This window comes from Phycodurus eques, chromosome 2 (assembly GCF_024500275.1).
Source record: "Phycodurus eques isolate BA_2022a chromosome 2, UOR_Pequ_1.1, whole genome shotgun sequence".
Classification (NCBI taxonomy): domain Eukaryota; kingdom Metazoa; phylum Chordata; class Actinopteri; order Syngnathiformes; family Syngnathidae; genus Phycodurus; species Phycodurus eques.
In genome coordinates, this window is record NC_084526.1 from 16,500,635 (window position 1) to 16,523,152 (window position 22,518).

At 40.9% G+C, this 22,518-nt stretch overlaps 2 protein-coding genes across 2 annotated transcripts; both read left to right on the forward strand.

Annotated features, from left to right (window-relative positions):
* The first annotated feature begins 243 nt into the window (after positions 1 to 243).
* Positions 244 to 13,350, forward strand: LOC133399425 (trans-1,2-dihydrobenzene-1,2-diol dehydrogenase-like). Its single transcript, XM_061671006.1, has 7 exons — positions 244 to 336; positions 5,291 to 5,532; positions 6,064 to 6,229; positions 7,461 to 7,713; positions 11,121 to 11,245; positions 12,903 to 13,017; positions 13,145 to 13,350. The coding sequence occupies exons 1-7, from the start codon at positions 244 to 246 to the stop codon at positions 13,252 to 13,254; spliced, it is 1,104 nt and encodes a 367-aa protein (XP_061526990.1). The 3' UTR covers positions 13,255 to 13,350.
* Positions 13,351 to 15,624: 2,274 nt separating this feature from the next.
* LOC133397611 (trans-1,2-dihydrobenzene-1,2-diol dehydrogenase-like) lies at positions 15,625 to 22,123 on the forward strand. The gene is made up of 7 exons (XM_061668710.1): positions 15,625 to 15,740; positions 17,352 to 17,463; positions 17,566 to 17,729; positions 19,546 to 19,798; positions 20,609 to 20,733; positions 20,928 to 21,078; positions 21,564 to 22,123. Exons 1-7 carry the CDS (start codon positions 15,627 to 15,629, stop codon positions 21,671 to 21,673), a joined length of 1,029 nt encoding a protein of 342 aa, XP_061524694.1. The 5' UTR covers positions 15,625 to 15,626; the 3' UTR covers positions 21,674 to 22,123.
* Positions 22,124 to 22,518: the final 395 nt, after the last annotated feature.

Consider the following 22,518-nt stretch of genomic DNA (forward strand, 5'->3'; position numbering starts at 1 on the left):
CTGTGAAACCATCGCAAAAGCAAAGCGAGAACATGCAAACTTCACAAAGTAAGAACGGAGAGCAGATTTGAAATCCCACCTCAGAAATGTGAGGCGGGTGTGCTAACCACTTATCTACCATGCCACCTAGCCCTAAACCCTCACCCACTAACCCTAATCCACACTGTTGATCTTACCCTAATGCTGCTTCTCAGAGCACATTCAAAGGTGATTGTTCACATTGAGGACCCTCTTTTGACCACAATGGATCCTATCATCCTCAGCAAGCGCAATCGTTATCTTGCCTTTCACGTCAACAGGAGCTCCAAGATGGACTCCATATCAAATAATAACAAGGTGGCGCCATCCGAAAGCAAGCGTTCAGATTCATGCCGCAGTTAATGGAGCCTCACTTCTACTGCACTGATAGATGCGATAACTTCTTAAGCACTCAAAAGGTAATAAACCGCTGTACAAGGCTTTATTTGTTGTTCATTAAAAGCCGTGTTCATGCTCTGTTAGATCGAGGCGCCGTGGAAATACGTCTCAGTGGATTTGTAACCATAAAAACACTCATTAATAAAAGGCATTCTCCTTGTATTTTGGTGGTTGACGAAAGCAACAAATCATTAGTTTTTATGAATACAAATTACGGGTCGCCTTAGCGAGACGTTGCAAGTGTTGCATCAGGCTGAAAGGAGCTTTTTCATCACAGATGTAAAGATGAGGTCATCTGAGAGCCCCTTAGGGATCAGAATGCTATCTGTTTGCTGCTTAGTTGTACATTTTACAGAGACATTGTCGGGGCGCCAGGCAACCTGTAAACAAAGGATTTCTTAAAGGAGATATACACTACTCACTGAAATTCCAGGATGAAGCTAAAATGCACTACAAACTTTACAGGTGAAAATAATTTGATCTGATCTAAATTTTGAATGCACTTGGAAAATTGTCGGATGCTTCAGTATTTTTTGCACAATTTTCTTTTCCCTAAAAGGGAGATGAGAGGCAAAATTGATAACGGGTGTTTAATCCATTACATAGGCGAGTGCAGAGCCAAGATTCGAATTTCACACCTCTTGACCCTGAGTATTCAGAAAAGACCGAAGATCGAACAGCTGCTTGTGTTTGTGTTTCAGTTCTCTTTCAGGCCACTGTATGAGTTTCATTTGAGCATCCATTTCTGAGGGCTCGTGGGGACATCACCGTTTGGACTCGTCATTCTGTGGTCAGAGCGGATTTGGAGGAACATGGAAAGAGAGAATGACGAGTGATAACTCGTTGTAAGGGCTCTGTGTGCCCTCCCCCTTTTTTCACTCTCCCCATCATCAGCACAGGCGGGCTCAGATGAAGGGCTCCAGCTAAGTCAGCTCCAGTCCAGTCTGCTCTTGAGCCCCAGATCAGCCTCCTAGAGTGTATGTGCTGCAGACAGAGATAGTGACTCTCAAAGGGGCCGCTGCCACCACAATGGTGGGCAGCTCAAAAGGCTTGCTCTACCCCAATCACACTTACTAATGGGGAAAAAAATAACAGCACAACATATAATAAATGACGGACTCACCGAACTCATCCCCGTCGAGGCCTGTCACCTTTCTTCTGCAGTGACCTTGAGATGAAGGAGTTGCTCCCATTGTTGCTGAAATACATTTGCCCCCTCCAAAAAAAAAAAAAACCCAGTGCGCCTCTCATGACAGCTGGGAAGAAGCGGGGAAGAACCCTCTACATGTTGGCATTAATCAAAACGGGATTAGGCTGCCTCTCTCTGGTCCTTTTTATTTCCCATTAATATCAAGTGTGCTGATGAAATACAGAGCTGTTAAATGGTAACTAGTTTAGCCACGGTGCATCTGCTACTATCTGCGTCCAATCACATTCAAAGGAAGTGTGCCAAAAAACATCAATAAGCCTCCTCGCGGATGGTGACCTTGCAGTTCCATCCGTGCATAATGGATTTTCATATAACATAGCTAAGGACACGGAGGGCAGCGTCTTAAGAATAATACTTTGTGTTTAATAGTTGCAAGTCTCTGGATAAAGAACATGTTTTTTTTATGTATTTGGCCATTTTTAGTGTGATTATAAGGAGAATTCAGATCTCAACATGGTGCAAAAATAGTATGTCAAGGAACCATAATTGGTCACTTGAACCAAATTCAAAATGGAGTCCACATTCCCCACTATAAGGCAGAATAATGTGTGAATTTCCTCAAAGAGAGCTTAATGTAGTAATTGAAAAAAAATTTAATTAATTGCAAAAAATATTGTGCTAATTCTGCTATAGTTAAGTATTTAAAAATATGTGTACAGTAAATTCCAATTATATTGTATATTAATTTCAAACGGCAGAAATAATGTTTTTTTTCCGCACCAATTGTTTCAACACATGGAGTTCTATTTTCCCGACTAGCGCAAATCTGGCGCGGCGCGTGGCGTATCTCTGCGAGGCGGCGTTTTTGACCGGGTTGTTGTAAATTGCATGTCTGCGCCTGTGGGCGGAAAAAGTGCCTACTTTATTCACCGCCAATCAAAGCGGCTTATTCATTCATTTCCTTTAAGTGAGGTGCAATGACAGTCTCGCATGGAGAGAGCGATCCGTGCAACACTGGAGCATTGTCACTACCCTGGTGTGGCAAAAGACAACATGAATAAATACAGTATGAGCTGGTGATAACCGCAGGCGACTGAAATATGTCCCCGGAACTCGTTAATCCATCCCCACTCGTGCATGATCGTTTGTGCATTGTGCCCCATTCTTCTCTACTGTTTCTTTAAAGACAATCTGCTGAGTCTGATCCATGTTCGCTGGTGACCCATCAGATGCCATTCAGATGCGTCCCCGCGGACATGATGCATGAATTCTTAATAACGTAAAAAAAAGAAAAAAAAAGACGTGACATCAGTGGCGGGCCATCATCCTGGCCCCGCTGAATTAATGAGACTTTCTTCCACATGCTACGTTTCTGAGGCCTAGGCATGGATCCGATGGAAGTCATCATCCGCTCACTTTGTACTCCTGTTTATCGGATGAGCGTCAATTCCAAAAAAAGGAGTAGGCTCTTTGTGAGAGAGTTTCAAGTTGGGTTCTCTGTAGGGGTCTCCCGCCACCTGAGCCTGTTGATTGACTGACTGGTCGCTTCACACCAATTTAAAATCAGGTTGTCGTGTCAGGTTACACTTTCTTATTCGCACTCAGGAACTATTTTTCCCAATACCCGTGCTGATGTTGCTGCATGGCCCTGTGGTCTCCTGTTACCCCACCACTGACCAGTTATGTCCCTTGAGGGTCACTATAATTGTTGCGAAAACAACTTCCCCTCCTCTTTTCAGTATGTAATCATCCGGCATTCTACATGTTAATCTTGAGAGCACGACCAATTGGTCGTGCTCTTTGTCTCGAGGCTCCCGCACCATCTGGGTCAGTGATACAGCAGAGTTCAATACTGTACTTGTTTCCAAGATCGCCCCAGAAAAAGTTTTAGGGCATTCCCATGGTAACGAGGTAGGAATATGAGGCCGAGCCCTCAGAAATTTGCATACAAATTGCCCAGCTGGTACCTTGTTGTTATGACAATGGCAGCACTCAGATGCTAGGATTCATTTTGGGTGTGAAACACAAAAAGAACAAACAAGTACAGTCATTGTTAAAAAAAAAAAAAAAAAGTATCTTTTGTCATTATGAAGCTGCCACACTACATGATCTCGTGTGTATGGAGTTGTGAGAAGAAAAATAATCCACTCAAGACACAATTGGATGGAATTCATATAGAAATGGACACTATGAGGGTCCAATAAAAATTCTTAATTCTTTACATTTAAAAACTACCACAAAATATCATCCATCCATCCATCCCTTTTCTGAGCCGCTACTCCTCACTAGGGTCACTAGTTCAGGGTGTACCCCGCCTCCTGCCCGATGATAGCTGGGATTGGCTTCAGCACGCCCGCGACCCAAGTGAGGAGAAGCGGCTCAGAAAATTGATGGATGGATGGATGGATTTTCATAAAACTGGACTTTAGTTCACATGATTTTTTTTTTTTTTGCCAATCCTTTCTTTAACTTCTATCAAATCCTGTGGCAAAATTTGAAAATGGATCAGTATGAAGGTCTTTCATTTAAAATGTTTCGCTTCTCATTTAAAACTGACCACAAAATACAGCCTTTAGATAAGATTTTTTTGTGTATTACATAAAATACTATTGGAGAATAGGAGCATGGTGGGCGACTGGTTAGCACATCTGCCTCACAGTTCTAAATCCCAGCCCCGCCTGTGTGGAGTTTGCATGTTCTCCCCGTGCCTGCGTGGGTTATCTCCGTGCACTCCGGTTTCCTCCCACATCCCAAAAACATGCATGGTAGGTTGATTGGAAACTCTAAATTACCCTTAGGTATGTTCCCTGCGATTGGCTGGAGACCAGTTCAGGGTGTACCCCGCCTCCCACCCGAAGATAGCTGGGATAGGCTCCAGCACGCCCGCGAACTTGTGAGGATGAAGCGGTACAGGAAACGGATGGATGGACTATTGGAGAACAAATGAATATGAATGTTTTTTTTATACACATATACATTTGAGATAATTCGTATTTTAAAATGTATTTTCCTAAAACTGGACTGGTTAAATAATATATATTTTTTTGTAACCTTTGTATTTCTTCCATCAAATCCTGGGATGGAATTTGTGGATAGATGAATATGAAGGTCAAAATGTAGGTAAAAAATGTTTTGCGTTCCATCTAAAAATGACATAAACATTACTAAATTTGATATCATTTTTCAAAAATGTGTATAATTTTTCAACATGCTTTTAATTGTTCCCTCTCATCAACTCCTCAGCCAGTGAGCGCTTAAATGTCAGCTGACAACACAGTGCCCCCTTCTGACAGCATGTGGTAGCATGTTTACCACAAAAGAAGGTAATATTTAGCTCAAGGGCAACTGAGCTCAGCTGATGCTTTTCGTTTTTTATTGTCATCCAGCCTCAGCTTTACTAACCCTGCTCACCCGTAGGTGATACAACAGTGTAATCATTTGCTTCTGTTATCAAACAGAACCTTGGATTGACCTGTGCTTGCTTCCTGCAACATTAAACTGTGCAGTTGCCCCCCCCCCCCCGCACCCTCACTCGTGTGTCGCCTGTTACAGATTGTTAGGTACAAACCATCTAATGGAAAAAAGACCTGTGTCAGCAATAAAACCGTAACCCATCAGCATGTGTTTTGGTGAGGAAGGTGACACAAGACCTCTCCAGCATTTAAAAGCACCCAGCTCCGAGGCACGGCAGCTCTTCTTGCCAAGGTCACACCTCAACAGTAGCGAGACTACAGCAGCCTCCAGCATGGCGATGGGGGGCTCTGCGGCGCCGGGAAGATCAGTCACGACTTTTGCGTGGCTCTGGTTTGGAAAACAAGCTTGTTACATCCTCACTCACATTACCCTGCATATCGTTTGTCGGCCATCGCATCGAGGAGTTTGGAGCGGGCCCAAGACTTTGCCAAGAGGCACGGTGTCCTTAAGGTGGACGGTACCTACGAAGAGCTGGCTCACGACCCAAATGTCGGTGAGTGCTACAAGAGGTGAACCATTTTTGATTCACCAGGGACTTTCAAGAAACCTGAACATGGAGAATTTTGAATTTTTGCAAATATACTTCAATCTCTAAATAAACAATTCTGAAGCTGGAACAAAAATGTTTCTTTGGCGTTTTTTTTTGTTTTTTTTTTTACTTTTGGTGGGGATGTCCCATAGAGAGACGTGGAGGCAAAAAGCTAAAATGAGCAATTATAAGAAGCCATCCATTTTCTATAGCGCTTTGACATTAGGGTGGCACGTGAGCTGAAGCCAATCCCAGATGACTGGGTGAGAGGCAGAGTACACCCTGGACTGGTTGCCATTATCGCAAAATGCCAGTTAATTCCTATCAATGCATTTTGCATAGTATTTATATCTCAAAGTAAGTGACATGGACAATTTCAAGTTTTTTTGTGGGGTTTTTTTCAGTCTTTGAGATACAAATGATATGCGAAATGCATTATTACTGGTATATTGAGATAATTTACAATTCAATTCCCATATATTCCCATTAATAATGACATTGTGTATGTGGGAGTGCTACACACAAAACACTGGCGAGTGGGTCTCAGTTTCCTCAACGCTGGCAAGAACCTGCTGCGTGAGAAATCTTTCGCCATGAACTACAAACAGGTCAAAGACCTCGCGGAAGCTGCCAGGAGGAACAACATGTTCTTGATGGAGGTAAGGCTAAAGGTTGTGGTAACAACATTATCGATTGGTCAACATTGATGTTTTCACTCATTGGGCCACTTTATTGGCCTTGCACGTCATATACTGTCGACATGTTGAGAATTGTCATTTGTCTTAAGTGTACAAACCTCATAAAATTCTTATGTCAACACTATGGGCTCTATTTTCACAAATGGCGTAAATCCAGCGGGTCAGACATTTAGTAGTAGCGCGCAGGCCTGTGGCTCTAAGAGTGGGGTTTGCTGCGTTGTGGCATTAGCCGGATTTACATGCAGTCTTTTTTTGTCATTACCGATTGAAGATCTCTGGTCAACTGTTTACATGTAATGCGATCTATTCCGATCTGGTGTATACAGTACATGTGCACTATATTTAATCGGAAGATCGGAACAGCCGTGTGCAGTAGTTGGGATTGTTTTTACTCTTTTATCAAAGCAACAGCTTGATAAAAACAAGTTCTAAGTGTAGTTAAAAACAAGATCTCTGGTTGGAAGTCAACATAGCTACGTGTGTAAACGATGACTGCGCAATTACGTCAAGACAGAGCATACGGAGACAGAGTGAAGCCCTGCACCATTCCAATTCACGGTTTACATGACGGAAAGTTACTTCTGATTGGTTTGGCAAAAGGACTATTCCACCCCTGTGAGACCGAATGAAATTCCATTCGGATTCAGCCTGTTTATGCCTGAGGTGTTTATATGAATATAAAATTTCATTCTGTTTGGACATTTGACCCGATTCTAATCATAATACAAAGCTCATACTGTACTTAAAATTTTGGCCTGCAACACAAAGAAAAAAAGTTGACCAGCAACTGGATGTAACTCGAAAACTTTAGTCAGGATCATGCTAAATTGTATTTTCCCAAACTATTTTTAAGTTCTTTATTCCCTTACATTTTGTAAATTCCTAATTTATTCTCATCCATTCCTGTTCATTTCCATGGAAAGTTTCCCACTTTGAAAATTCCCAGAGTTTTTCAACCCTAAGCCTGAACCCCTAAACCTTCCCTACCTTGACCCTAACCCATTGGACAGAAGTGTCCAGTGAGTATATACAGGTCCTGTAAATCTCTGCATGTGTCAACACAGTTTCACACTAATGTGTGAATGTACAGAAGGTCATGTCACAAGTATGCAAGGAAAACAGGGTGTTGCGTCAAAGGTGTCAGAGAAAATGGTGAGCATTGGTAATCATTAAACTACCCTGTTCCTCTCAGGCCATCTGGTCCCGCTGCTTCCCCGCACATGCCGAGGTGGGCCGGCGGATGGGCGAAGGGGCCGTGGGGGATGCCAAACTGGTCAAGGCCTACTTCGGCTCCCCCCGGCTCGACATCCCACGCTCAGTGGAGAGCGAGCGTGGAGGAGGAGCCCTGCTGGACATCGACGTGTACTGCGTGCAGTTTGTCCTGATGGCATTCGACGGTGAGAGGCCGGAATCCGTCCGGGCCACCGGGGTGTTGCTTGACTCGGGTATGAGTCAGCAACTTGGGATTAGTATCATTAACCACCCGCCATGGATCAGTGATGACAAGCTGCTTATACTGAGCGTCTAATGCTTAGCAAACTTCCTCGTGAATTGCAGAGGTGGGAAAAAGTACTCACACGAAAAAGAAGTGTGACTCAGTTAAAGTAGAACATTATGATGCAACTTAATGGACTTAATTAAAAGGTTTTTTTTTTAAAAGTATAGAAATGTACTTAAGTACAAAAGTAAAGAGGAATTTACTGTCCAAGGTACACAGTACAAAAAACAAAGAAACAACTTATTTGCACAGAAAATAGTTTATCTCTTTTCTTAACTTATATAATGCTTGTACTGAGAAGAAGAAGAAGATTAGACGGAGAATGTTTAAACGCCAGTCACTAGCTTCTGCTGTTGAAGAATTCTCCGACTAGCTGCTCGCAGTTTATAGGCTGCCACAAGACAAAACACATTTGCCACAAATCATTCTTGTAGTTGACATTGGCAAAACAATTCTCCATTCCTCCATGTCATTGGTGTCCCTGTTTTGTATCTACTTAAGATAGTTTGTCTTTGTTTTTCCCTGTTAGCTTGGGCTTAAGAAGCTTTTCTGGAACCATTATGGAATATCCACTTCGGAGGGGGGGATGCCCGTCCCTCGTTTGGTAACAACTGGGCATAAGATTAGCGAACAGTTTTCAGAAGCAACACGGAATTAGCAACATTTCTGCTTGACAGGTACGTTTGTCGCCTCTATTTGACTTCTAATTGATTGTACATTCCAAAATCTAAAACCACAAACCGATACGTTTAGTGTTACACGTAGTAACAATCTATTTACAAATATGTCATGCCAACATCGCAGCCAAGGCTAGCTAATGTCGGCTTGTTTACATTGCTACGGCTAGCTTAGCATTGCTAGTGCTGCTATTTTGTTGAAGATGCACAGTGTTCTCTGTGAATATTTTGCACAACTGTGCACTTTAATAATTGCATATCATTATGAATGGCCATGTTTAAGCATTGCAGTCACGCATGTCAGTGAAGGGCGCAGCTTTGGTCACACTGGAGGTGGAGAGGGGATTAGTGAAATGAGGTGAAAAAATGTGAACTCACCTTTTAAATTGTGGTTGACTACTATTCTCCATTCACATTTTTTATATTGTGTCATCAACCGCGGAGGTTTAAAAAAGGTCACAAGCCTACAGTTGAAACCATATGTTAACATACACTAAATAAAAAGACAAGCTGTTTTTCCTCACTGCCGGCATTAAATCTGACTCAACATTTTAGGTCATTTAGGATTACCAAAATTAGTTCTTTTTTGCTATATGCCAGAATAATGAGATTTTTTAGATAATTTTTCCATTACATTCTTCAAAGTCAGAAGTTTACATACATTTCATTAGTAAGTATTTAAAGTGTATGGCTAGGGTCAAATGTGTTGTATATATACTACGTCCTCAAAAAGGCCCAGCAGAGGATGTACTTCCTGCGGCTTCTGAGAAAGCACGGCCTGCCACCGGAGCTGCTGAGACAGTTCTGCACAGCGGTCATCGAATCAGTCCTGTGTTCTTCCGTCACAGTCTGGTTTGGTGCTGCTACAAAAAAAGACAAACTCCGACTGCAACTGACAATCAAAACTGCTGAAAGGATTGTCGGTACCCCCCTACCAACCCTTGAGGACTTGCACGCTGCCAGAACTAAGACAAGGGCATGCAAAATCCTCTCGGACCCTCCACACCCCGACCGATCAATGCAAACTAGAACTAGTAGACATTCTAACAGCTTCTTCCCTCTTGCAATCAACTTCTTAAACAGCTAACCTATAATTCCACTACAACAAGTTGGCATTTTTTTGACTTGAGTTCGTTGTTATATTTCTGTGTGGCCAATTATGTATTACTCGTGCACTCACTGTGGTTGTCTCGCCATGCTGCACTATTTGCATATACTGGCCACTCATGCCAGAGTAGAATCTGCTCCATTTGCACACGGATTGAGGAGTATCTGCAACATTTGCACAACCAACATTGTCCCAGATGATCGCACTACTCGTCACTTTAAACCGCATACACTCCTTTAAGTCTCAGCGCCCTTTGCACAATGGTCATTGCACCGGACTATTGCAATATTAGTCGTTCGAACTGCTCTAAGTGCTAGAGGACTCTGCATCTTTTTGCACAATTGTTTTTTGTCAATGTCTTGATGTCCCCAAAGTGTTCTGTAAATTGACTGTCTGTTGTACTAGAGCGGCTGCAACTACCGGAGACAAATTCCTTGTGTGTTTTGGACATACTTGGCAAATAAAGATGATTCTGATTCTGATTCTGATTCTGATATCCTCCCACAAACGTCTTACAATAGTTAGCGGGAATTTTGGCCCATTCCTCCTGACAGAACTACTGTCACTGACCCAAGTTTGTAGGCCACCTTGCTCGTACATGCCTGATCAGGTCTTCCCATATATTTTAAATAGGATTGAGATCAGGGCTTTGTGACGATCACTCAAAAACATGGACTTTATTACCTTGAAGCCACTTTGTAACCAGTTTGGCAGTATGCTTCATGTCATTGTCCATTTGGAAGACTCATTTATGGCCAACCTTTAACTTCCTGGCTGCTGGCTTGAGATGTTGCTTGAGTATTTCATGTTCATCATCAACATCATGTTCTTTCCTCATGATGCCTATCTATTTCGTGAAGTGCACCAGTCCCTGCTTTGGAAACAACCCTACAACATGATGCTGCCACCCCTGTATTTCACAGTTGGGATGGTGTTCTTGGGCTTGCAGGCTTCCCTCTTTTTCCTCCAAATGTAATGATGCTCATTGTGGTCAAACACTTCCATTTTAGTTTCGTCAGACAACAGGACATGTCTCCAAAGCATCTGGTTTTAACTGTATTTTGACAAAGGAGTATAATGCATCATTATCTCTGTAAAATTTTCTTAAGTACACCAACGAAGTATTCGTCCAACTACTGCTGAACGGAAACCCCCTCCGTCCTGCAAATAATAAATGAAAAATTAAACACACCAGGGGAGGAATTCTTCACGTGGAAAAGCCCAAAGTTATCTTTTAAAATGTCAGACTAATCCAAATCCCTCCCCCGGGAAGCACAGTAATACGGCGAGACTGACAGGCAATGTGGACCTGCTCGTCTCACAGCCAGATAACCTGCCATGAAAAACTGTCACATTATAACTGTGATTTCCTTATCTTTCACCAACCGTCTTGTTGCACCATTTAATCATCTCCTAATGATGAAGGTGTGAAATCAGATTCCTCCTCTCATCTTTTCTCCTAGTTGAGAGCTCCATTCACCTCATTGAAGCATGTTTGATCGGTGTTCCAGGAACCGAACGGTAACTAAATGGCCTTATCCATAATATTAGATTTTTTTTCCTTGCAAGGAGTGGATGATTCTGTGGTTGTGGTGATGAAGTTCTCCAGGAAGAGGATGGCTACGTGCACCTTCGCCGTCACTGTCCGTCTTCCAAACAATGCTGTCATCGGTGGCACCAAGGGGTCAATCCAAGTAAGACATCATGATTAATACACGCCAGAAATCAGATAATGTTGCAAAGCTGGAATGGCAAAAGCAAGTGGAAGACTGCAACGCAGGTTTTCACATCATGTCATCAATATGAGCATCCCATATGGAACAGGGGTGATGCATGCGGGCACCAGATAGTCCCTAAGGACCACGAGTCGCCCGCGGCCCAGTTCCACAAGTGCAGTTGCTCACCATTATGTAACGACTGCGTAAACATGCAATGCGTTGGACCCCAAAGCAAACCTCAAATAAACTGAGCGGGTTTAGCAGAATGTATCAAACAAAAGATGCTCGAATCTGATTTGACCAAATGAAGCAGAGGAGTGGCAAAGCAGTATTTCGACACTTGCTTCAAACATGCAGATAATTGTGTGTTTATAGCTTATTCAAAACCCCTTCAAATGTGTCAGAATCACTCGGCAAATGGTGCCTTTTTTCAGAAATGTAAAGCGTTACTGATACAGTACATCCCAATTCTTTTCAATAAACAAGCCAGGGAAGGAGAAAAACATTTACATGACAAATGTTTCTCTAGTGATACACACACAGTGAGATGCTGTAGTGTAGATACATAACAGTGCTGCACCCTCGCTGCCTAAAAAGAGTGCTGGCCGGTAAACTTGCCGAGATCAGGACTCATTGCATGTTTGCAGGACTCATTGCATGTTTGCTTTGGGTCTTTGTTATGTTGGAGGACCCATGATCTTTGTCTCAAACCAAGTTTTCTTCCACTGGGTAAAACATTTCAGTCTAAAATCTCTTGATAATTTTCTTATTTCATGATACCTGTCATACATTCAAGGTCTCCATTACCAGATGCAACAAAGTAGACCCACAGCATTATTGACCCACCGCCATGCTTGTTCTTTTCCTGAAAGGCTTCATCGCACCGTCTGTAAACATAATGTTTGTCTTCATTGCTATAAAAGCCCTATTTTTTTCCATCTGTCCATAAAATATTGTCTATCATTTGCTCTTTTGTATCAAACACAAATTCTGTGTGGAAAAATATTGTTTCATTTGATTCATTTTCTTCAGGAGATACTGTATTCCACATTTAGTACTTAAACTTCATGGGTGCCAATAATGGTGGGCACGACTGTAGCTACAGTAAATTAAAGTACGCCATAACATTGTCGGTTGTTCAAAGTATAAAACAAAAGGTTTTAACACCAATTGATAGTTAGCCTTAAAGTTCACTGCTGATTTTGTTTAATTATTCAATCAAGTTGTTTTGCATAAATAAAAGGTATCATTGCTTATTTTATTTTTTCCCCCATACAAGTTTCAGAAATTTTGTTCCGATTACATTTGCATTGGACTGCCATGACATTAGTATATTTATCTCATGGTTGTCTTTTCTATTATGGCCTAAAATTTTAAATCATCAGTAACTTTTTAAAAAATAGGACTTCAAGTATGTCTGTTTCAGCATGAGCTATATTTAACCATATAAAACCATTTCTAAAGATCTTTTTTTCTTTCTTTACCATTATAAATGGAATTATATGAAAATGACCACCACAAAAAAGAAAAAAGAAAATCAGATTTTTTTTTTTCAGAACTTGAATGACTAAATGCAGAGAAATGTGCACAAGAACCGTTCCTTAACCAAAACGTGTCATCTCATGTCCCGAAGGTGCGCGGGCGCACGCACTGCCCTAACAGGGTCGTGGGGAACGGCAAAGTGAGCCGGTATTCCTCTGCCAGACTTTCCTACGAAGCCGAGGACGTACGACAGTGTCTGCTTAAAGGTAAACAAATATAACAAATGTATTATTTTGTATTTATAAATTCTATTTGATCTGAATTGTGCAGGTTTTAGTTTAATAACACACATGCCCTTCAGTCATAGAGGATATTACACCTTCTCTTCATCAGGTCTTAAGGAGAGCCCACGGATGCCTCTGGCCGACTCCATCTTACTTACAGAGATCATGGAAAAAATCAGGAAGCAGGTGGGTGTCATCTTCAGCCAGGACAGCCAATGATGGCGCTTGGAGGCCCGGCCTGCTTCACTTAAAACGCTAAGACGGTAGCGACGGAGGAGAAAGCGTCTTTGCATCTCAGCGACAAAAACGACATGGCTGCCACTCCATTAAAGATACAGTACAATCAGGAAAATGATTGCGCTGTGTAGTTCTTCTACGTGTCCTCTGATTTTTTTTCTTTTGTTTTTTTTCTTTTTGGAGCCTTGACTGTCACATTAAAGGTGCAAATAAATTTTCACTCTTTGTTGTACTGCAGCGATTTGCTAAAATCACATTAATGTACACACAGCACCCCATATTGACAGAAAAAAAAATGAATTGTTTAAATTTTTCCAGATTTATTAAAAAAGAAAAACTGAAATATCACACAGCCATAAGTATTCAGACCCTTTGCTCAGTATTTAGTCGAAGCACCCTTTTGAGCAAATACAGCCATGAGTCTTTTTGGGAATGATGCAACAAGTATTTCACACCAGGATTTGGGGATCCTCTGCCATTCCTCCTTGCAGATCCTCTCCAGTTCTGTCAGGTTGGATGGTGAAAGTTTGTGGGCAGCCATTTTCAGGTCTTTCAGATGCTCAATTGGGTTTAAGTCAGGTCTCTGGTTGGGCCATTCAAAAACAGTCACAAAGTCTGAATGCTTATGGCTGTGTGATATTTCAGTTTTTCCTTTTTAATAAATCAGCAAAAATTTCAACAATTAATTTTTTTTCCCCTGTCAATATGGGGTGCTGTGTGTACATTAATGATGAAAAAAATTAACTTAAATGATTTTAACAAATGGCTGCAATATAACAAAGAGTGAAAGATTTAAGGGGTCTGAAAACTTTCCGTACCCACTGTATATATATATATATATATATATATATATATAGAGAGAGAGAGAGAGAGAGAGAGAGAGAGAGAGAGAGAGAGATTGAAGAAGAGAAGGTGGCGCTTTGAGGTCATATTTGGAAAAATATGTCACGTTTGAGACCAGAGAAGAATGGCACATGACCAGAGAGAGCCAAGCGTTGGCTTTCGAAGGAGAAAGTGGTTTGGAAAAACAAACACACACACAAACACAGCTTTTGCTGGTATTTTTCAAATAAACTAAAATTGTAATCTAGTAAATTTCCAAAAGCAACATTAATTTGATTTTACATTTTCTCTCAATAAGGTCATATATGACAATTATGTAAATTTTTAATTAAATAACACAATCTTGTTACACGTAATTACTTATTCCTCCACACTGATTATAATCAGGATTTTTTGAAGATGTGAAAGTAATATGAATACACTTTTAAACATGTATTTATCTTTAACTTATGAAAAAAATATAGAAAAGTATAATATTATGATAGCCAGGACTAAATTTACGTATTTTGCATGCATTTATTATTAAACAGTATATGATAACACTGGGTTACAAAAAAAAAAACACAAAAAAACAATTGTAATTTTTTCAACTCTGACAATTGTGCATTGCGGAACCTGAAAATGACATCCGTTTGTCTTGTTCAGGTCAGGTTTTTATGCCAAGTTGTTTATTAATCAAATGTTAAAAACTTTGTTTACTGCAAAGTGAATAGTAGGATTTGATAAAAGTAAGTACCTGTAAATTGAATGTTATGTTATCATTGTTCAAAATTCAAGGAATAAATCACTGTTTATTTTAACCTCCAAAGCAGAGGCGTCAAACTCATTTTTGTCACGGGCCACATTGTAGTTATGACTTCCCTCGGAGGGCCACTACAGCTGTGAACCCATATAAATGAAAGATTACCTCATATACTGTAATTACATACAGTATACACAACACATTGATGAATAACCAGTTTTGAAATCAGAAGCCTATAAAAAAATATTTTTTGACTATTACATTTCTTTTCAAAGTGGGATTGGTAACAAAAAATGCTTGCAAATATCTCAATGGTTGACACCACAATACAATGAGCAATTTTGATTTGCTTTCACGGGCCACATAAAATGATGTGGCGAGTCGGATCAGGCCCCCGGGCCACCAGTTTGACACCTGTGCTCTAAAGCGAAAACAACGGTACATGTAAACAAAAACGTGGCCATAGTTCAAAAAGTCCAATATGATACTTGGATTCACCACATCAAAATTATCTCAAATCAGCTAAAAAAAAAAAAAAAAATACAAGCATCTTCGACAATACATTTTTGTTAACTAGTATAATCAGGAATAATAATAATAGGACACTAAATATATATTAAATAATCGCAGATAGACGCTATTTTTTGCAGTACAATAGTGGTTTAAATTAACAAACAAACGAATAACTATACTGAATCAACCCAAGTACTGTGCTGCAAAAAGGAAGCTTTGTCTCCATCTCTCGGCGTCATGCTGCAACTGCAACCGGATGCACCGCAGTCTGTCCTCCAACATGGCAACCAGGTGGGGAATCTGCGGCGGAGGCAAGATCAGTCACGACTTCACGGTCGCCATGAAATCGCTTCCGCCTGAACACCACCAGGTATCTGTACATAAACAGCCAATAGCCCCGCCACCATTTTGCTGATTAATTCAAGGATTCCGCAAAACGTTTGCACAGGGACGTCTGACCAGTCCAAAGGTCAAAGCATAGCCACGTGTTTATTTGCCGTTTTCTCTTGCTTCCAGAAAGTTATTTACTCTCCACATAGCACATAAACGACTCAAATGTTGGTGCTGCTTTCGTAGTGTTGCATAATTGTTGTTCGAACCTTTTTATTTGGAGGTAACCGGGTGTACACAAATGCTACAAGCCACGAAAAATACAGTATTTGTTGTCAAATATACATATTATCATTGCATGATCATTTTGTAGCCAAGGGGGGTTTCGTGGGAGGCCTCATTCCGCTGTATGCGCAACGTCACGTGACCAAAAACCGGAAAAAAACAGGTTCGTGGACTACTTGTGTATGCATCACCACGGGTTGATGACATGACATGATTGTTTGAATTTTTGTATTACTACATCATCTTTCATACCATTATCTTATTATTAACATATAATTTACAGTATGTTAAAATATTTTAAATGTATTGATGAATGTATTTAGTTACTAAATATTTATTCAATTGCCATTTTCATATATATCAGTAATTGTTTAACATGGGTGAATGTATTTACTTAAATAATGTTCTTATATATTTATTATTTGTGGTTGTTTATTAGGATGTTATATAATCAAAAATCCAGGTTTGTGTACTTAAAAATATATTATTTAATCATCTATCGTAATCAGGAAATATGTCAGCCCCGCATACAGTACTACTTACTAACTTTCATCTTCATAGATGCAGCCTCGGCTCTATCTTGCGGTAAAAACGGCATCTACATGGCATCAGTCATGGAAATTCATCGCTGTTGTTGTTGTTCACTGTTTTGGAAAAAAAATGAAATTTATTTTTTGGAGAAAGCAAAAAAAAAAAAAAAAATTATTTTCTTGCAGAATTCTTTTTGTCAAATTGAAATCGGCCAATCAGAAAATCCTGCAGATTGGAGGGTTTGTCTTTTGGCCATCAGAAGAGCATAGCATCACGAATAACAAATAAAAATTGTTTTGCTGTTCATTTAATTACATGTCAGTCAGGTGTCTTTAAAAAATGACCAGTTTTAATTTCAGTATTATTAACAGTGGTTAACTTATTTTGACAGATGTGTGGTAGTAATCTATCCATTTTCTATAGCGCTTATCCTCATTAAGGTCGTGGGTGAGCTGGACTTTATCTCAGCTAACTTTGCGCAAGAGGCGGGGTACAACCTAGACTGATCACAAGCCAGTTGCAGGGTATCAAGTGGACAAAGAACAATTCACACTCACATTCACACCTATGGGCGATTTAGAGAATTGTATTCCAACCTTGGACAATTTTGAGTCTTCAATTATTAAACTGAGGAAACACGCGTAACCATGGGGAGAACAATCAAACTACACTTGGAAGGCCGGAGCCGAGTTTCGAACCCAGGACCATTCACTGTGGGCCAGACGTGCTGACATACTGTCGTTAACAATGTTCCGTACTGTATGGTTACTAAAAGTTCATCGATGGTTTTAGGAGTGAACAAATGAATTCACTTGTTTAAATAATGTTTCAACAGGTTGTGGCTGTGGCTGCTCGAAACTTGGAGCGTGCACAGGAGTTTGGCAAAAAGCACAGCATCCCTGCAATATACGCCAGCTATGAGGAACTGGCCCGAGATCCAAACATTGGTCAGTTTGCGTCAAAGGCCCTGTAGGTCAAATGTGGACTGTCGGCATATCGTCTTAAAAAAAATCAATAAATAAATGACGGAACTCTGTGTGTGTTTGTAGATGTGGTGTACGTCGGCGTGATCCACCCCTACCACCTGAAAACCTGCTTGCTCTTCATGGACGCCAAAAAAAACGTCTTATGTGAGAAGCCTTTGGCCATGAACGCCAAGGAGGTGAAGGAGATCCTGGCGTCGGCCAAGAGGAATGATGTCTTCCTCATGGAGGTGACTGCACGTTCATGCAAAATGTACACACACACAAAAGCGTGTGGACCCCCGCTATTCGTGACCACAAATAGTGAAAATCTGCAGATAGCTGACACACATAATTGCATTTTTTTTTTTAAACCCAAAAAATCCACCAGTAGGCGTTTTCGGGTTTGACCCCCCCCGACCCCCAACAAAACATGAAAAAAACAAACGGGAATAGGTCAATCCGCAGGTGCCGAACCGTGAGTATGTGGTGGTCCACAGTATTAGATTATGACATGACAGGGTGGGTGGAAAAATTATAAAGGCATTACGAATTGGCAATTAAATCCATATACCAGAACAAATGATTACATTTGAACATAAAAGTAAATATAAGAACAAAATGGAAGTAAAACGCTACCTTGGCTCGCTCCTGAACATTCAAGTGGCCAGCCATCTCAAAAAAAGGAAAAAAAGACAATGATAAAATGAGAAATGCGACAATAACAAAATCCCCATTACTTTTGTTTGTTTAAAAAATGTTTTTGTAAAGGCTTCAATGGCTAAAAGTTATATAATCCATTTCTAATGTTAATTAATTTTGACCCATCCATCCATTTTCTGAGCCGCTTATTTATCCTCACAAGGGTCGCGGGCGTGCTGGAGCCTATCCCAGCTATCATCGGGCAGGAGGCGGGGTACACCCTGAACCGGTTGCCAGCCAATCGCAGGGCACGTACAAACAAACAACCATTCGCACTCACATTCACACCTCCGGGCAATTTAGAGTTGACCTACAATGCATGTTTTTTGGGGATGTGGAGTGCCTGGAGAAAACCCACGCAAGCACAGGGAGAACATGCAAACTCCACACAAGTGGGGCCGGGGATTGAACCCCGCACCTCAGAACTGTGACCAGTCTCTAAACCAGTCTTCCACCGTGCCGCCTTTATGAATTTTTTTTTTTTTTCTTAAACATACTGTATTTTAAAGTTAAAGCAAGGTGCAGTTTGCAAAAATATACCAGTCGGTTAGAGCGTGCCGCCTAATTATTTTTAATTAAATTACTTCACCCACACCGAAACTTCAGAGAATGATTTGACAGAACGGCGGCATGTTTCCCTCCAACCGTTCGTGCTAGCAGTAGCTTGCTAGGCTACATAACATTTTATTGCCTGCTTGCGAGCCGTATCGTATTCAAAGTACGTGAACATACCTCAAGCAAGCCTTAAACGAACATCCTGTCCTGTCCTGAGCACCGGTGACCACCTACACACCTAAAATGCTTAATATCGGCCGATATCGATCAGCCCGATAAAATCCGTTTAAAGTCTCGACTGGCCAATAACAGCACAGTAGAGAAAATAGGCTACATTTCTGCTCTTTTAAAATATAATTATGGTTCAAAAGCATCTAGGGCATTTTATCAGAATCAGAATCATCTTTATTTGCCAAGTATGTCCAAAACACACAAGGAATTTGTCTCCGGTAGTTGGAGCCGCTCTCGTACAACAGTTTTTTTTCAATTTACAGAACACTTTGGAGACCTAAAGACATCGACAAAAAACAATTGTCACTCGAATGCCACAAAAAAATGAAAAGAACACCTTTGTCTGGTCCAAGGTAAGCAATGTACTGGTATCATCCAAGCTAGATAAGAATAAAAAGTGTGGCCGTCTGCATAGGCTAAACCACATGTGAAGTGTAACCAGAGAGATTGAAGGGAAATGTTTTTTTAGTAACATTTCTAAAACCCCAAATTCTGGGATGAAGCGATGCAGCCGTCCGGAGGTTTACATTACGTTGTCCGCAACCTTTACCAATGGAATCAATCATTTGTCTGTTCAAGGCTGTGTGGAGTCGATTCTTCCCGGCCTCGGTGGAGATCCGGCGGCTGCTGGCTCAGGGGGAAGTGGGCGAGGTGAAAATGGTGAGGGCCGATTTCGGCCAGCCCCTCATGCATTTGCCGAGATCAATGAACAAGGAGTTAGGCGCGGGAACCACGCTGGACCTCGGCATCTACCCGCTGCAGTTCGCCATCATGGTGTACGGCGGAGAGAAGCCCGAAAGCATCAAGGCCACAGGGGTCTGTACGGAAACTGGTACGGACTAGGAAGTTATTATTCAACGTACAGTATCTTCTTTTCTGTCTCCTATACAGTATGTCAGCAGTGGGAAAAGTATGGCCCGCAGGCCACATAGGGCTCAACTCTGTTCGTCAATCTGGCCCATTGAACATTTACAGAGGCGTGAACAAGTAGCCTGTAATATTTATTGCTTTAATTTAGCATTTTTTTCCTGAAATGTTTATAGTCAGTCGAGGTGTGTCATTTAATTTAGCATTTTCTTCTGAAATGTTTATAGTCAAGTCGAGATGTGTCATTAACATTTGCAGTTCCTTGGCACTAGAACAAGGCTTTTGGTGCCATCTTGTGGTATCTTTGAGGTATCAGACAGGGCTTTGGCACCACCTTGTGGCATCTAAAGGCTATTAGACAGGACTTGGTGCCATCTTGTGGAATCTTAAGATGTTTAAAAGGGGACAAAAACAGCAGATAGGTGACTTTTTTTTGTAACAAACAGGATAGGTTCTACAAATAAAAGAAAAACAGCAAATAGTTAATTTGCAAGTAGCAAATCGCGAACAGTTTGGCGAACACACTGTACAAGCCAGTACGATTTTTTTTTCTCCATAATAATTCGCATCCAAATGTTTACTAAGCAGTCACTTCAAGTGGGGATTCTTGTTCTCAACAACAGTCGTCCTTTCAGATTAAGTGTCACAAGAAAGCCAAAGGAAAAAACATAACAGAAATACAGAGTTAATCATTTAATGCTGGCTGAAGAGAGGTCTATTGAAGTGTCTCCAAATTGGAAGGTGTGGGTCTGTGTGTGTGTGTGTGTGTTTCCAGGAGTGGATGAGACAGTGGCAGTCACTCTCAAGTTCTCCAAAGGCCGCATGGCCGTGATCACGAGCTCCTCGGGACTGGAGCTCGACAATGACGCAGTCATCATGGGCACCGAGGGGAAAATCAGGGTAGGGGTAACGGTGCGCCGATTACACTTGTTGAAACTTGTGTACTTCAAATGAATCAATTATGAATGGAATATTTAGGAACTGCTTTTTGACACTGTTACTAACTGGAATGACTATAATTAATTAGACATCGCGGCACACTAATTGATACACGCACCACAAATAGAACTCAAGTACATCTCATTGTCTCATAGATCCCTGCTCACATGTGGTGCCCCACCTCTGTGCTGGTCAACGGGAAGGAGAGCCAGTATCCTGTCCCGGAACCTTACTTGCCCCTCAACTTCCTCAACAGTACGGGACTGCGCTATGAGGCGGAAGCGGTGCGACAGTGTTTGCTCAAAGGTGTCGTGACAAACTTTGGCAACTGTTCATGCAGTACTTTTTTATATATATATATATATATATATATACGGATAAAAAAAATCTCCAAACTTATAGCAATAAATTCTCAAATACATGAAATACAGGTATTCTCAAAATAAAAAAATTAAGTATACATTAAAATGAAAATAAACTAATACTATATAACAGCTTAAATCACTTTTCAGGTTTGTGTTCTTTTCAGGAAAATGCAGCATCTATAGTTTTTCTTCTTTTTAGCAACATCATTCATTCATTCATCTTCCGTACCGCTTATCCCCATGCAAAATCAGTAGTTTCTTTTTTGAGAGGGGAGGCCTTTAATTGTACAATCACATTTTTTAGAATAATCAACCGAATGAATCAATGTTACCAGAGGGAACAATTAAGTCGCACATCTGCCTGCACATGGCTCGGTGGGTGGTGCCGTTATGAACAATGATTATAATGTATTTTCCCCACTGCAGGGCTGAAGGAGAGTTCCGTGATGTCCCACGCTGACTCTCTCCTGCTGGCCGAAGTGGAGGACGAAGTGCGTATGCAGGTGGGCGTGGTCTACAGTCAAGACTCAAACTGAGGGTCCAACAAGAGCCACGGAGGAATCTCATTGGGATCAGAAAATCTTTTTTTTTCATCTTGGCAACCTGCTGCTGAGGGTAAAATGTGTATTTAATAATCTTAATAATTGACTATATAATAATATAATCTGTAATTATATTTTTGCAAGAAATACAATTCAAAAAGATAAAATTTAAAAATCATTACAAAATAAAGCGCTTTCCAAAGAAGTTTGGGTACTTGTCTCTTTTAAACAGTCAGAGGGGAATAGTTTATAATTTAAACTATAATGTTGATTTTTGTGGTTAGTGTCCAGCAATCGGGCAGCTCTGAGGAATAGCGGTTAGCATATGCCTCTCTGTCAGGAAATCCAAGTTTGAATCTCTGTTGGAACATCTTCGGCTATGTTCACACTGCAGGTCCATTCAGATTTTTTTTTTTTGCCCCGTGTGACGCATCAATTTTTTTTCATGTCAACGTGAACAGTACAATAAAAATTTTTCACATCCGACCCAGGCCTTTTTTGTATGTCGATATAAATTGGGGATGTATCTGATGCAAGTGCAGTCTGGATGCTCAGGTTGCACTCATCTGACCTATATGTCGTCAAAAGGCGACAAGTGTCACAATTGTTCAACAAAACAGACGTGCCACAAAAGCAATGGCGGACAAAGGAGCAAAAAAAAAAAAAAACAGTCAATGGCGGAAAGAAGATGCTTTTGAACGGATAATGATATATGGGGCAGACTTGAAATTGACAAAAATGCGTCAGCATGAGGGGCTATATTCACTTCCATAAACACGGCGCTTCATGTTGAACACACGCATAACATGACGTGTTTTGTGCACATATGTTGTCACTTC

What these genes read in the sequence shown, in the direction of transcription:
- LOC133399425 (XM_061671006.1), top strand. Translation starts at nt 244, where the DNA reads ATGGATCCTATCATCCTCAGCAAGCGCAATCGTTATCTTGCCTTTCAC. An exon ending in CTGGCTCACGACCCAAATGT is followed by an intron (nt 5,533 to 6,063) that starts CGGTGAGTGCTA and finishes TCCCATTAATAA; the next exon opens with TGACATTGTGTATGTGGGAG. An exon ending in CGGGGTGTTGCTTGACTCGG is followed by an intron (nt 7,714 to 11,120) that starts GTATGAGTCAGC and finishes TTTCCTTGCAAG; the next exon opens with GAGTGGATGATTCTGTGGTT.
- LOC133397611 (XM_061668710.1), top strand. Translation starts at nt 15,627, where the DNA reads ATGCACCGCAGTCTGTCCTCCAACATGGCAACCAGGTGGGGAATCTGC. An exon ending in ATGATGTCTTCCTCATGGAG is followed by an intron (nt 17,730 to 19,545) that starts GTGACTGCACGT and finishes TGTCTGTTCAAG; the next exon opens with GCTGTGTGGAGTCGATTCTT. An exon ending in AGGGGTCTGTACGGAAACTG is followed by an intron (nt 19,799 to 20,608) that starts GTACGGACTAGG and finishes GTGTGTTTCCAG; the next exon opens with GAGTGGATGAGACAGTGGCA.